Consider the following 15,904-nt stretch of genomic DNA (forward strand, 5'->3'; position numbering starts at 1 on the left):
TCTCTCCTTAGCCTCTGCTCCCTATGTCTGCCTTTAACCAAGATAAAATCCAATCTGAAATAGGAGTCCTGATTCTTTATGGAGAAATTGTTTATTGACCAGTGCTGGGGGGACCTCAGTATCAGTCAGCAACATGGAATGTGACAGAGGGGTAGGGTGACCAGAGCGACTGAGGCCAGCTCCAGGCAGCATGCTCAAAACTACCCACCACCTTGAAGTGAGAACAGGAGAGGAGGTCGGCAAAAAGCATAGTGCAGCAGATCACTTCGGTGTATGAGACTCAAAAGCCGAAAAGATAATGCTGAGTTTTCTTCAGAGGACTTCTCAGTCAACTACCAGGCCACTGGGGACTGGTGGCATGTTAAATACTCTTTGGATTTATGTTTTGGTTGGGTTTTTTTCCCCCCTCACATAACTAATTCATGCCTCAGTCAGGTTTGTCATTCCCATCCGTGGGCGTTCAGTAGGCTTTGGGATATGACCTGAGCACGCTGCAAAAACTACCAACACAGCTGACAACAGTCAGAGCTGTAGCAGCCATAAGGGTGAACAGACTGACCGTGGAGTGCGTCAGCATCAGCTTAAGCCCTGTCCTGCTGGAGAATCCCCCAAACTATGAATCCTATTACTAGTTTTGACATGTCACCACATTAGGTGCAGGCCACCTAAATGTGGAGACTGGCTTCCCTGCCTTGTTTGCTTTCCACCTGAATGGTGCTTTGTATGCAGTTTCCTTGTTGTCCCAGATAACACAGACTTTTGTTTTTTGGTCTGGTGTCCTTACAGTACCCTATCCACTAGAGTTTAGGGTTGTTCTCTTTAAAGTACTGGTGTGTCCTTTGTCATTTTTTCTTCTCTTTGATCGGGACTGTATTTAACGCCATGAGTTAAAGCATTTAACAATGTAAACGCATTCCCGTTGGATGTAGCAAACAAATCCCAGTAGACCCCTGCCCACTATTCCACACATCATTCCTGATCCCCAAGCTTTAATATGGAAGCTTTGACAATGCCACTTCTGTATTTCCATGTTTGAAACAAGGGTGACTGCGTTTTTACATTGTAAGTGTTCGCATCTGGAGGAGACTGGTAAATGCCGTAAGAACTGGATTCAAACACAGAAGTGCACATGGATATGGCATCATAAATATCAGGGGAACAGTACTGATTTACATAATTTTAAAATGTCTGTGGCATTGTTTGAACCTCACTTCCAGTTGCAGGGGCTGTAATCTTTACTGAAGCCTGAGGGAAAAAGGGCAGATTTATTTTTCAGATTCTCTCTTCTGCTCACTATATATAGAGAAAAGCAATGCCAAGCTGTCGGAGGAAGATGTGGTGGTACTTGGAAATTAACTGGCAATCCTCCCACCCCTGGTCAATATTTTCCACATAGAACAACTTTTGGTAAAACCTAGTGTGTGCCTTCAGCTTATTGAAGCAAATACAAGCCTGAAACACAAGACAAAGCTAATGACAGTTTCAGTTCACTGCTACGTGTCATGCCAGCCCTGTTGTTGGTCCTTCTGGCTCCGAGGTGATTCACCACCATCCTGAAAAACAGGCAGCTCTGGCACTTAGTCACCCAGCACTAACATGGGAATGCTCGCTATGGGGAAGCAGAGCATATACTGCTAAAGAGAAACTAGCTCCCCCTTTTCCCGAAACCTGGAAAAACTAGTTTCAGGATGTAACAAATAAAGCTAGAATTGTCTTTTTCTCCTTTCTTAACTGGTTCTCAGGCCAAAATAAATTTTTTTATTGCTGTTAAACTTTTTTTTGGTAAAAAATATAATTAACAGAATATGACCATTATCTTCCATTCCTTTTTCCCCTAGTCACTTTTAAACTGTTGAAAGTCCTATTTTTTTTCCCACCTCCTCTTGTAGCCCTGAATCTACATTGTGTTCCTTAACAGATAACTCCATTGCCCTCCACATCCTCCCTTGCACCTGTTTGTGCATTCCTGTGGTTCTGGTTGGCAGGCTGTTCTTACGAACACAAGCTCCAACAACACTGACAGACACTAAATCCTCTCCTTAGTATTCACCTGCTTTACCTGCATAGCCATGCCTATACCATCTGCAAGACAGCTCTTCTGCTCATCTATTCACCCCGATGATCCTCCTGCCCTTTGAGTTATTTAACCAAAGTACAATGAAGGTACAGTCAGTAACAAGAAATGGAATAATGAAAGCTTGAAACAAAAAAAAAATTCTTAACCTCTTCCTGTGTATGCCACAACTTCAACAACAGCCTGCCCCCAGGCTGCGCTTTTAATGATGGAGCAATATCCCAGTGTCTTTACACCAGAAAATCAGGGTGATTTGACTTCAAAAGGTGTTTCTAACCTCATACCTAATTGATCTGGGTGTAACAGCACTGAAGGGAGCAGAGATTTGTGGGGTTTAACTGGTGCAGGATCTGAAGCTGGTCCCCTAAGGCTTTTGCTTTAGGCATTGACTCTCCATTGCAAACCTGGCCTGGCTGTGTGGCAGAGCCTTTTGGCCAAGAAATACAGCTGAGGCAGCTCTGCAACGGAAAGCAGCAATTTTTCTCCCCCATCAGCAAGCATACAGTCACTTCCCAGTAGCATATTTTTTTATTTCTTGATCCAATTTTCCTTTGCTTCTATTAGCAGTTAAACTAATCTTCATTTGCAAGATATGCATAATTAGCACGTTTCTTAAATGGTGAAACTTCTCATCCTGGGGAAAGCTGAAGAAAGAGGCTAGATCTTTTTTACTGGTATCACTAAGACCAGAACCTAGGAAAGAGTTTCTTCAGCTCATCTTTTAGACACCAATTTGTCTGTCACTGTTTGTGACCTTGCTTGATAAAGATGATGCAGCTACAGCCAAACGTTTTACTGCTTTTATTAACTACATATTAGGGTTTTGCTCAAATTTCCTTGATTTTAGCAGGAAAAAACCTGAAGAACTAAACATGAAAAATACGTGCTTGCTGCAATGGGACACAGAGGACTGGTTTAACTCCCACATAAAACCGGTTTCATTTGATCGAAATGTCACATTATTTTAACATTGAAAAACTGTACAGCTAAGGCAGGAGTCTTGTATCTTAGGAGCCAGGATCTGCAAGACCAAAAATGTAAGACTAGAGATTGATTTCTTGCTTTGCCAAGCAGAGCTTTGATACAAACAGTTGTAAGAACACTTTCTGGAGCACTTTCTTGTCTGCCACTGAGGCCTCCAAGTATGGCAGCTGTACAAATGGGGGTTGAATTCACATTCTGCCTATGGAAAGGGACGGGTGGGGAAGGAGTAAGAGGCTGCAAGCCCGTAACAGCATGGGTGTGCGGCGTGAAGGGCTGGGAGAATGCAGTGCTGACCCCATACCTTTGAGCCTGAGTAAGACAGAGAAGGTGACTGGGAAAAGCACAAGTGGAGAGAAAAATTAAGAAGCTTTGGGCTATGTTAAAGCTGACCTTGCGAAGAGCCATCCAAGGTCGACAAGTAAAGGGTGAGCCAGTCATCGTGGCAGAAGAGAAGGGCATGCTGCATATGGCACGGCACGACAGGACAGATGTGAAAGCCATAGAAGCTGTTGATGTCACCCATGGTGAGTGTGCCAAGGTACCGGGAACGGCCACCACAGTCTGTGTGCCTTGTAGCTGCAACACCCTGTTATGTGGAATGGAAGAGTGGGTGCTGGATGGGACCCAACAGGAAACTAAAGAAAAGACTGTAAATAGACTGTTTGGAGTGATTAGATGCAGGGGACAAGAACAATAATGAGAAATATCTCTGTGAAAACACCTCAGTGGTTTTGCTTCTCATTCTTTCCGTCCCTTCTCTCTTCTGCTACTAAAATAGAACAACCTGGCAATTTAAGCCCACGTCTTTAGCCCAGCTCTTGAGCCACCACAACCTGCTTAAAGGTGACTTACAGTTGGGTCTGCATCTCATACACAGACACTTCTCAGACTTGCCTATGTAACACATGGTACGTATCACAAGCCCACACTCCAGTTTGGATTCAGTACAAGGGAAAAGGCACTCAACTGGCCAGATTCAGCAGCATTTCCTTGCATTTGTGTGGATATTATTGCTCTGTTTCGCTTATATGACTTACGCCTCAGCGCTGTTGACATCAGGCTGTTGCTTCAGCCAGTTTAATATTAACTTCTTGGTTTTCCAATGCACCTGCTCACATTCATGGATGAAGCCAAACTGGGGATAGCAGGGCAGGCTCCTGAGGAGGGCTTCCCTGCTTATTCCACCCCAGCGCCTCCCTTTGGGGCATGGCATGCTCTGCTCCATCCACCCCAGGATTGTGGCAGCGGCCAGGCAGCTCGCCAGGGGTGAGCAGCTATTCACCCCTGTGCACAGGGAGTCTGACAGTGGGTGATCCCCTGGGATCACCTGGCAGGAATCTTGCAGATGAGGCTGTTTCCCTGGCAGCTTTCACTGAGTGCTGACAGAGCAGCCCCCTCTCCCCTGCCCTGGTGAGGCACACATGCAGTGCTGGGCCCAGTGCTGGGCTTCCCAGTTCCAGAGGGACAGGGAGCTGCTGGGGAGGGGCCGGCGGGGGCTGCGAAGGGGGTGAGGGGCTGGAGCATCTCCCCGGGGAGGAAGGGCTGAGCGGGCGGGGGCTGTTCAGCCTGGAGAGGAGCAGCCGAGAGGGGATGTCACCCATGGCTGCAGGTATCCCAGGGCGGGTGCCCAGAGGACGGGGCCAGGCTCTTCCCAGCGGTGCCCAGCGGCGGGACGAGGGGCACCGGGCACAAACCGCCACACGGCCGGTTCCCTCTGAGCAGGAGGGAGAACGTGTGTCCCTGGCGGGTGGCGGGGCGCTGGGCCGGGCTGCCCAGAGCGGCTGGGGAGGCTCCTTCTGCGGGGCCATGGTGCAGCCTGCGGGGAGAGCCTGCGGGGGGGGATGGGGATGGGGGCTCGGGGGGCACTGCCCGCCCGCGCCGGTCGCTCGGGGGTTCCCTCTGATTCTGCGTGACCCTGCGCTCCCTCAGCGCCCACCGGCCCCCGCCTCCCACTGCGGATACCTCCTGCCGTGCCGACGGGCCGGGCCGCGGTCCCCTCGGGGCGGCCCGGGGTCTCCTCAGGGCCGGCGGCCCCGCCCCCGCGCGAGCCCCGGCTAACGGCCGCCCCCGCGCGCCTGACGCAACCCGCGCCCCGCTTTGCCCCACGCGCGGCGAAACCTCCCGCCCCCGTTGCATCACCCGGCGCCGGGGGCGGGGCGCGCGGCCCTTTAAAGCGCGGGCTGCGCGCGGGCGGCCCCACGAGCGCCGCGCCCCTCCGCCGCCATGAAGCGCGACCCGCAGCGCCCCGAGGAGCGGCCGAGCCGGGCCGAGCCGCAGCCGGCCCCGAGCACCCCCGAGCCGCCGGGGGAGGCGGAGGGCGCCGAGCCGCCGCCGCCGGTGTGGATCTTCGGGTACGGCTCGCTGGTGTGGAGGCCGGGCTTCGAGTTCACCTCGCGCAAGGTGGGCTTCATCCGCGGGTACAGCCGCCGCTTCTGGCAGGGGGACACGTTCCACCGCGGCAGCGAGAGGATGGTAAGGGCCGGGCCGGGCCGGGGGGCGGCGGGCCGGGGGCCGGGCCCGGCTGCTAACGGCTCTCCCCTTGCTCTCTCCACAGCCCGGCCGGGTGGTGACGCTGCAGGAGGAGCGCGGGGTGAGTGCGGGGCGGAGGGCGGGGGGCTCCTCTCCCCGGTACCGGCCGGGCCGGGCTCCCCGGCCGCCTGAGGCGTTCGCGGCCCGTAACCCCGCTCTGCCCCTCCAGGCCTGCACGTGGGGGGTCGCCTACGAGGTGCGCGGGGAGCAGATCGCCGCGTCGCTGCAGTACCTCAACGTGCGGGAAGCGGTCCTGGGAGGCTACGACACCAAGCTGGTGACGTTCCACCCGCAGGAGAAAGACGCGGAGGAGCCCATCCTGGCTCTGGTTTACATTGCAACGCCCCAGAACCCCTCTTACCTCGGCCCGGCATCTGAAGAAGACATTGCGGCTCAGATCATCGTATCAAGCGGTTGTGCTGGTCATAACATTGAGTACTTGCTGAGGCTGGCAGACTTTATGCGCTACTTTTGTCCTCAAGCAGAGGATAAACATCTCTTCTCCATCGAAGAGGCTCTTGTTTCCATCCTTCCCTGTCTATACTACACAGAGGAGTCTCTAGAAGAAACTGCCAAGTGTCCCTTGGAAGTCCAAGGGCTGAAATAGGTTACTTTTTTGAGGGGTCCCAACAGAACGAACATAAGGGAGAAAGCAACGGGGACAATCTTAACTCTGATAAAATATACTGGACTGAGTGAATAAAGGGAGAATTGGCAAGTGGTAGGGGAGGGGTGGAGTGGAGCAAAACACGCTTGCTATAAGACTTGCAATTAGTACCTGTTACACTCCCTACCTGTAGCACCATGACAGCCATCGCTGCTTTCTGTGTGGGGAGCAGGGATCTTTGCTGGAACTTTGCTCTGTAAGGCTTGCTTCAAACCTGAAGCATCACTTTCTTTAGAGAAGAAAGAGGCTCATCTATTCCATGCACCTTTTTTTTTTTTTTTTTCCTTTAAAGACTAGTTGAGCAGGACTTGACTGGGTTTAAGCAGTATGTATGTAATTCTACCTCAGGCTGGCAAAAAGCTGTTTGTGTGGTGGTGGAGAGTTGGGCAGATTCTGCTAAATAAGACTTTTTTTGGTTTTTGTTTGCCCCCCCTGCCATGTCCCACCTCCAGTACCATGACCTGACACTAGATTTCAGGACTACTGTGCAATATTAAGTGAACTGGCCTCTGTAGGCTCCTGTGGATCCTCCTTCCTTATGTTGTGAAGGATCATGGTAATGCACTTATTTTCTAAAATGTAATACTGTACTCATTATGTGTTGTGTTTCCCCTTTGGAGGGGTATCTAAACTGCTCACATGCCACAGGGGTATGCAGCCCACATTCAACCTTGCATTTGTGCCTTCTAGTTTTAAATCAGTTTTCTGAGGAGCTAAGCCTGCTTTAACGACAGAAGCTTTTCTCCAAGCTTCGCTGACCTTGTGCTGCTACAGACTTAACAGACTCTTTAAGAAATGGTCCTGCCTGCAGGAACGCTGCCCAGGTGCAGTAGCATTTTAACCAGCCCTGTGCTGGATGTAATCTCTGGTGCTTCAGGATGACGTGGGTTTCTGTAGAAGCATTTGAAGGTTCTAGTTCCATACCAGGGTGTCTGTCTGGTAGACTGTTACTTGACTGCAGAGGACCATGGCTGAGAGCAGACTTGTAAGCCTCTGAGTACTGAGAAGCCTGCCTTGATAGTGTTAAGCAGAGGCGCTGCTGCAAGCTCAGACTTTTCAGCTCCATGTATTAACAGCATGATAACCCATAGTATTTTATAAAAAAAGCGCTACGACTGCAGCAAAATAGCTTGTGAGAGCTGGGACATTGGAATTCTCCCCAGTGCCATGTGTTTTATTAATTATTAAAAAGAAAAACCAAACCAACGATGGGGACTGTTTGTATTACTGTGGCTTGTATGTATATGAAGTGGTACTGTGCTGTGCCCAGTAATAAAACAAACTGACAAAGTTAGTCTTTTGTACTTTGGTGTTGGCTTATTTTCATTACTGACTTAAAGTTCAAGCTGATTTTTCTTTTTAATTTTTTTCTGTTGTTTGGTGTTGCTTTTTTTTTTATTTTTAACAAGCTGCTGCTGTAGTTCCTATGGGTTTGGTTTTGTGATTTTTGTTTTTGTTGTTAAAAACCCAGCCACCTTGCTGCTGAGCAGCTTGCCTTTGCTGGATTTACAGGAAGACACCCATTGACTCTTCCCCTTTGAGAAAAGGGGATTCAGTAACTTTCTCTTTCCAGCTCTTGTTGACTCTGGAGTGTTAGTGCTGACACCACTAGCCAGCCCACCTGACTGTACAGGGCAGGCACAGAAATGTAATTCTCCCTTGGCAGGCAGCAGGATTGTTGTTCCAAGTGTAACTTGGCATTGCTGTTTCCAAGAAGTAATAGTGGAAGGACAAGAAACTGCTGCCGTAGCCAGATCTGCTGTCTGCAGCCAGTTATTTCTCTTCTGCAATGTGCTGTGTACAGGGGTAACGTGCAGCTGCCCTTCTGATTCTTCTAGTTACCAGCTGCCTCAGCAAATCACTGTACACTGTACCTACCAGTATTATCTGCCTCAAGATTTGAGTGATGGAGTGAAAACTAATGGAAACAACTGAATTTACCACTAATGAAAGGCAGGTGCATGTTTCAGGGATAACAGACTAAAAACTGTTTTCCCTATTCCTTGGAGGCTCTCACTTTGACTGAGCGGCAGTGTCTTCCCATGGGGGCTAGTTCCCCCCAGCTGAAAATCAAAGGGTTAAAGAATCAACTTACCTACAGGGAAATGCTCCCTTACTAGTATGTACATGACTGGGGTCAGATACCAAACCAGCTCCAGATAAAGCAAAATCATCTTCACACCTTTCACATTTCTGAAGGCACAAAGATGCCACTGATGGGAATTAACAGTTGATGTGTAGTAAGCAACCTGCATGGACAGCTGCTGCCTTCATTCAGCCTGGGCTGGCCCCATGATCTTCCATGTCACTGGCAAAAGACAAGTGGCAAGCGCTTGCAAACAACCCATCAGCACTAGGAATGTTCCTTCAGTTGCTATTCTTTTTCCCAATGAGTTCTTTGCAGCAGACTTCCAAGAAAAAGAAAAAAAGGGCGAGAGAAAAAAAAAAGGACGGACCCTGTTTCCTTTCTAGGAGCGGTGAACATTGCAGCTTGCTGCTGTCATCCCATGACCATGCCCTCCAGTCACTAAGGCAATGAGGTATCACATTGGTTCGTTCTGCTGAGGCTTTTATTGTGCCCTGTGAGTTGGGGAACTGGCCACGTTTTGGTCAGTTGATGAGTTTAAAAGGTTAACCCCCCAGATAGAACTCTGGCCATGTGAGTGAGGGGAGGTGGCACCCTGCAACATTTGCTGTATGCCCAGGCTTGCATTTGTGCTGCACAGTGGCTTGCCTCTGGCGAACCAGATGTGAGGAAGAGAATTACTGCTCGGATGTGGTCACACAACCATGGCACTTGGGAGTGCAAGGCCAGTGGTGACAGTGTCCAACCCCCTGCAGGTTTCATTACAGACTTCCTCTCCCTACACCATGGCGTGCCAGCCCAGGTGAAGCAGCTGGCTGTGGGCACAGCTCCTGCTTCTGGTCACTCTACGGCTGGCCTGGGAAAGAGTGTTCACCTCATCAGAGGGTGGGACAGCCACCCTCATCTGCCAGACACCACTGGAGATGCTTCCCTGTCCAGTGGCTTCCTCTTGCACGTCTGTTTTCTCTTCTCTGACTTCCCTGCAACAAGCTCATGCCTATCAGGTCACCTCACATTAGAAACTGGCTGCAATAGAAACATGTTTACAAGCACTATCAATCACATACTCTCCGAGTCTAAAAGCAGCACAATTTACATTATTTCAGTCCCTTTTCCATTTTCCTGCCCAGCAGTTCCCACACAGCCCTGGGTTGCTGCTTCCTTGAGTACATCAGGGCTGGACCTGCCCAGCTGCTTTGCAGTGGCACAGACAGCTGAATACAGAGCTGGCAGCAGGTAACCCAGCCCTGCCCTCCACATGCGTGAAGTGCTCCCAAGGGCGCGTGGTCCTTGATCAGGCAGGATAAAGATACTCAGCAATGTTAAAAGGATTCAGAGGAGACAAAACCAGACAAAAAAGTCTCTGGTTCTCAGGTGCTACGGTATCATCTCGGTTTCAAGGCAGAGAGAACTGAGGAGACTTCTCACAGGTAAATCTCCACCAAGGTGATTCTGTCTTTAGTAAAAATGTAGTTGAAATACAGTGTCACCAATTTGTGAACTTACCTGTGCTTGCTGTGCTTTTCTAGAGGAGGTGCCGGGTCAGAAAGCCAGTGAGACCAAGCTGGTACTTGTGGTTGCTGGTGATACAGGCACGCAGCTGAGGGAGGGAGGGAGGGAGGTGGTTGGAGGGGACAGTGGCCGGGCAGAGGGGTAGGAACAGGCCATATTCCCCAGCTGGCTGCGAAAGCAGCCAACGCCTCGCATGAGCCCACCTCAGCAGAATGTACGTTGGAGCATCCAGAAAGCGGGGCCAGCGCAGGCGTTGAAGGCTATCGAGGAGCCCACGTGGCATCTCAGCCCCTGGAGAAGCTGAAGGGGGAGGCGCAGCTCCCGTGCGTGCCCACGGCCTGGGGTCCTGGGGCTCTGCCACGTGCGGCTGGGAGAGGCTCACAGGCGACGTGCAAGTGGCGGCTGGGACGGCACACCTGGGTGTAGCAGCTGTCACAGGAGCTGCAGCTGGTTGTACAGAGCACATGTGGTATTCCGTATGTGTCTGCTTGCCGCTCCAGAGACAGGCTGAAATGTGGATTTAATTACCTACAGATGTTTCACAGGCAGAGGAAAAGCAAAAGATAAAAAAAACCCCAAAAATACTTATCGCTGCTCCTGGACAGCCCTACACGGGCTGCCTGGCTGGTGCAAGCGAGAGCAGCTGGTGCTGCTCGGCTACGGAGCCTGCAAAGGCTGCGCTCTGGCAAGTGCTCCCCTCTGCAGTGAAGGGGATTGTGCGCGCTGTGCAGAGAAGATGTGTCCAGAAACCACTTCTGGCTGGGTAGCAGCTCGTGTTCTGCTCCTGCTACCAGGAAGGACTGGATGGTGAAGCAGGGGAAGGACAGAGGGTGCACTGGGTGTACAGCTGCACCAGGACAAACAAGACTGACTGTGCAGAACCCACCCGGCACAACACACATGGCCGCGGGCACCTGCGCGCTTTGGTGCTTCCCCATATAACATGTTCCAGTTCAGGTGCAAGAATGGTAGCACTGCCAGCGCACCACAAATCCTGGGAGTCAATCTGGGCCTGGAAGTCCTTCGTGAAACTCTAAATCAGGTATCACCTTCAGTGCAATAACCTCATCCCAAAGGCAGAGGGGAAAACAAACGAGCAGAATTCGGGTGGGAGATTTCACGCCCCCCCCCCCCCCTCCCCCGAGTCAGACTTCTGACTTTGGTACTGCCAGTTGTCACGACACGGCACATACGTCATCAGCACCAAGTCCAGAGAGTGTTTTGTTCAGAACTCAAGGGCAGATGCAACATAAAGTAAGCGCAGTCCCAGCTCCGTGCCACCGGTGCGCAGCCCAGCCCAGCACGTTTCCCTGCACACGGGAGGAACAGGAGGGGATAAACCCCCAGATTTACAGTCAAGCTATGGAAAAACTACACTTGCAGCAAACCCAGCAGCTGCTCAGCAGACCTTGGGGTTTCCTGCTAACAAGTTGCCTTGGCTTAAGGGAAAACCTCCCTAATTTACACACTGTATTAGAGTTATGAGAGAAGCCCGTACGGCTTTGGAAGAGCCTCGGGCCAGGGAGGGCAGGGAGGGCGGAAGGAAGCGGGCATTCTGGGCAGGACTGGGGAAGCTCTACACGTTTTGTTTACAGACCCTGTACACTTTTTGTTTGGCTTTTGGATGTGTTTTATTCTTTCTCAGCTCCCTTTTCATCCCATCATAGTGCCAGCCACACTGGTGAGTGTTTATGCTTGCGAATGCCTGAAGCACAGCCAGTACCTTGAACTCCAGGGAATGAGACTGAAATAACGTAAAGGTCAGGGAAGTTCAAAGACAGAGAGGTGCTGTTTTCCTAGCTGGGGACACCACGCTGTTCCCAGACCACGCTGGGCTGCTCTGGGGATGCGAGAACAAAGACCCTTCTTATGTCTGCCTGTTTATGCCGGTTTTTGCCTCCCTCACCTCTCTGTTTTAACAGGACTAATTTTCATGAAGCTTCAATTAAAACCACCAGGCATCAGTTTGGTCTGAGCCCGACAACTGAAGAGGCACCTGATAGCTGCCGGCACTTAAAACTCCTGTTGCCGAAGGAAAAGGGAAGTTTGTATCCCAGCCGCTCCAGCCCCGCAGGCTCACACCGTAGGAGCCCCAGCGCGCTGCTTCCGTGAGCGCTTCACCCACAGGAAGGCAAGTCAGAGGATGACTTCTGGAGAGGACAGGGTTCCTTCAGCCCCGCTGGTTCACAGGCCTGCCCTTCAGAGAGGTGCGAATGCACGCCCAGGCTGCCTGGGCACATGCCGGGTACGTGCCGCTCAGCTGTGCCATGCAGGTGGCTAGCACAGGTGGCTAGTGTGCAGAGCAGCATCGGGCACACCACCCCGTGCTCTGCATGGAGCCAGTGATCACACTTCTAGCTGCAGATTTCCGCAGGCTGGGGGGTTCTTTAGCACGTGTGCATACACGGCACACCTGTTTGCACCACGGCGCTTGCCCCACATGCCCTCATTCAGAGGATGGGGGGAGGCCAGGGAAGGGTCTGGGTTCACACGAGCCCTGCGTTTCACTAGCTTACGGCCTCAGCTGTCTGCTTCACCTTGAACTGGAGCTGCAGGCCAAGCGACACCGACCGCACAGGCAGCAGGGACATCGCTGCACAGCCTTGCGTCCAACCCACATCCAGCAATTACAGCCTCACCGACAAACCAGCCGCCTCGGGGGCAACCGCAGCCAGCTTGCTGCTATTAAACTCCAACCACACAAAGCATATGTGACATTTGAAAACACTTAGAAAACAAACTAAGAAAGCAGCCTTTTATCCCTTTCACTGTCTAGGCAGTGCACCAGCCTTTCCACGCTCCAAGTCGGCACTGACGATGCACATGATGCTGTGGGAGGGAGGGAGCAGGCAAGGGAAGGCAGGGGCTGCCCGTGGATGTGTTTACGCCACCTCCGTTCACCCCGCCGTCCCCCCCGCACCGGGGCAGTGCTAGAATGTGCCTTTGCACGTGTCACAACCAGTGCCAGCGCTGCGAGTGACCTCGCAGGACTGCGGCTGACATGCCGCTGATGGAGGTGCGCAGGGGCGGGAGATACAGTTACAGACAACTGGGGCAAGCAGCTCTGTTGGCAGGATGCTTCTACAAACATCAGAGGCCGAGATCTCTCGCTTGTTCCTGTTTTCCAGTGAAGCACCCATTTCTTTAAGTAAAAATATATATATAAGAGTATAAAAGTATAGTGTGAACAAGGATAGTTCAAAGAGGTAGTAGGTTTTTAGATTATACATACATTCACTCTTTTGGTCTGCTTTATAAGAATGTGTTTTTCTTCTCCCAGACGTTACTCTCCATGAACACACAATCCCATTTTTAGAGCGGGAAAAGTGTGGGAATGCCCAGCTCCCCAGGGCTGTGAGAGATGCTGCTTTTCATCTTCCCTTCGCCAGCGGCTGTTAGCAGGCTGGATTACCTCTGGACCCGTTAGGCGGGAGCTAGACAAAACCGTGTCTCTGGTTGCTGCACAGCACAGTCGATTCTGGCAGCATTTGTGTCTCTACATATATATTGAATCTATTCCTGGAAATACATCCTGTAATTTGAGAGCAGATGAGTTCAGGACTGAGGATATAAATTAACTGTGGGACTGGTCTTACTCAGAATAAATACCCACTATTTTTTCCCAGAGGTTCCTGCCTCATTTCACTTGATGGGAGGATGCTAACAACGAGCAACAGTTCACTCCCTTTCCCCCTGCGTGGCCCGGTGTGTTTATGCACATCCTACTCCAGATGCAGGGGGACCATGCCTCATTTTGACTTTCCTCTGCAAATCACTACAGCGACCTTTGCAAATCACTGCAGCGCCTTCACAAACGTTAATTCCTCTTCACAAGACCTTTGTGGAGAGGTATCCTTTCTATCACACGGTTGGGGAACTCAGACATCAAGAGCATGACTTCAAAAGCGCACAGTGACTGTGAATGCGTGGCGTGAGGCACTGAGGGATGATGGTATAATACGCGAGTTGTTCAGAGACACCATGCTGCAGAAGGGGTAACGTGTGCTCACATAATCAGCGCTAGATCCTGACACAACCATGCGGGTGTCATCCAAAACTTCCATGGCCACCCCTACGGTTGCCATCGCCCAGCCAGGATCTGTGTGGTTGTAAGTTTAGTGATTCGCTCTCAGTGTTCTTAAACCTTCACATACCTAAGCGTGCGTAATGTTTATTTGCCAACTAAACATTAAACTCAGCAGAAAAGCATTTTCGTACAGCTTGGGGTGCTTTTGTTTTACATACATCACTCAAATTGGTTGCAGTCCCTCAAGCTTTTTTAACTAACGGCTGCGGCTCACAGCTGCTGGCAGTTCCAAACTTCTCACACGTGTTTATCCCTGCAAAATCTCAGACATGAGGTCTGTTTTAAATTAAAGATTTAAACAGCATTACTTTTCTCATTTGCGATCAATTATATTGCTGCAAGGGAGAGCTGGGCTTCTCTAATCTGTCGGTGAACATTCTACCAAACCAGCTCTCATAACATTTAGTTAGTTGATTCTAGACAGACACAAGGGTACACAGCCAAGGACAGCAAACCGCAGTGTAACTGAATTACATTAATTATACAATATATACCTCTGATTGCATACGCTAACAGCAAGTTATCCGAGCCAGGGATGCAAGCCTCCTGCAAAGCTCATGATGGTGTGTTTCAAACACTTAAAAATCACTTGGGGTTACAGCAGCCTGTAAAAGAAACCGTCATGACTTGCAGTCCTAGATCAACAGCGTGTTTAAAAAGCGACGTGTGCATTACAGATCCAGCACCGTGATGTCAGTGCGTTTTCAACCAGGCGATGGGAACTGAGCTGACACATCACTGAAAAACTAGGTGGCAATTATTTTTTCATGCTAACCAGATTAGATGAAATATTATATATTAAATAATAGTATATGTTTATAATAGTATCCAATATATAATATTATGTATCATATATATTATCTATATTAAAAATAAAGTAAAATTATGACTACAGGTTAGACACAGTAACTTCTTCTGAACTCTGAACGTGCCAGAGAATGATGAAGGATTGCAGCCACCTGGACAGCCAGACATCATGGAGCTGAACTAGTTTCAGGAGCACTTGAAATCCTGAGATTGAAATGCACCATTATGCATCTTTACAGCTATTTCAAGATGCACTTCAATGAAATACCATAGTACTATGGCAGTAAATGAGATTAAGTCAAAGAAAACTCTGGATTAGAGAAGCCTGTAGGAACGCAGAAGTTGTCCACAAAACTGTTCATGTGAGCTTAGTGGAAGGAGCACCAAGAAGAAACAAGATGCAGCAGCACCCTCACATCCTCACCCACCAGATGCATGGAGCGAGCGAAAAAAACCACCAAAAACCCAACCACCAAACCAAAAAAAGGGTTTTTTGGAGGTGAGTTTTCAAGATTCTCTAAATATTCATATAGTCCCAACATCTCTTCTGTTTCCTCTGCTTGCAAAGGAAAACCCTGGAGCCTTGTCACAGGCAATAAAGCATCATTCAAGGGCGTGCCCAGCTGCGTGCCATTGCATTTACTGGGCAGCGGCACACTCCGTTCATCAGCACCTAGCTAATTGCGGTCATGTGCCAAAAAGCTTAATGTAGTTTTAAAAAAACAACAAAAAGCAACATTCAACCAACTGCGTGTGAAATTTGCTGACTCCTCCATTCTTCTAAAAAAACCACCAGCAACCTTCTACGGGCTGAAGCAGACAGGCATGCTGCACCGGCTGCGGGGAGGGCGAGGAGCACCAAGGGTGGCTGCTTCCAAGTAGCTGGGGTTTAGAGCGACTTTCATACAAGCTTATGCTCACTCTGGGGGAAAGCGCCTTGAATTACAGAAGGGTGCGAGCTAGAGAACAGTTGCTCCCAGCGACTGCGGACATTCTTTCCCCACAAGAAGCTCACCTAGGAGGGGACGCACGGGCACCGCTGCAGAGCCAGCGTCACACACCCGCCTGCCCACGCAGCAGCTGTGAATCCTGAAGGGCACTCGCTAGCCCAGGGAGCAATGAGAATGTTTACATCTGAATGCTACCATAACATCAGGG

The 15,904-nt window shown here is 50.3% G+C and overlaps 1 protein-coding gene across 1 annotated transcript; it reads left to right on the forward strand.

Annotated features, from left to right (window-relative positions):
• The first annotated feature begins 5,255 nt into the window (after positions 1-5,255).
• On the forward strand, positions 5,256-7,558 carry CHAC1 (ChaC glutathione specific gamma-glutamylcyclotransferase 1). Its single transcript, XM_037396021.1, has 3 exons — positions 5,256-5,530; positions 5,613-5,648; positions 5,757-7,558. Exons 1-3 carry the CDS (start codon positions 5,282-5,284, stop codon positions 6,192-6,194), a joined length of 723 nt encoding a protein of 240 aa, XP_037251918.1. The 5' UTR covers positions 5,256-5,281; the 3' UTR covers positions 6,195-7,558.
• The last annotated feature ends 8,346 nt before the right edge of the window (positions 7,559-15,904 follow it).

This window comes from Falco rusticolus, chromosome 7, assembly GCF_015220075.1.
Source record: "Falco rusticolus isolate bFalRus1 chromosome 7, bFalRus1.pri, whole genome shotgun sequence".
In the NCBI taxonomy this organism is placed as follows: Eukaryota; Metazoa; Chordata; class Aves; order Falconiformes; family Falconidae; genus Falco; species Falco rusticolus.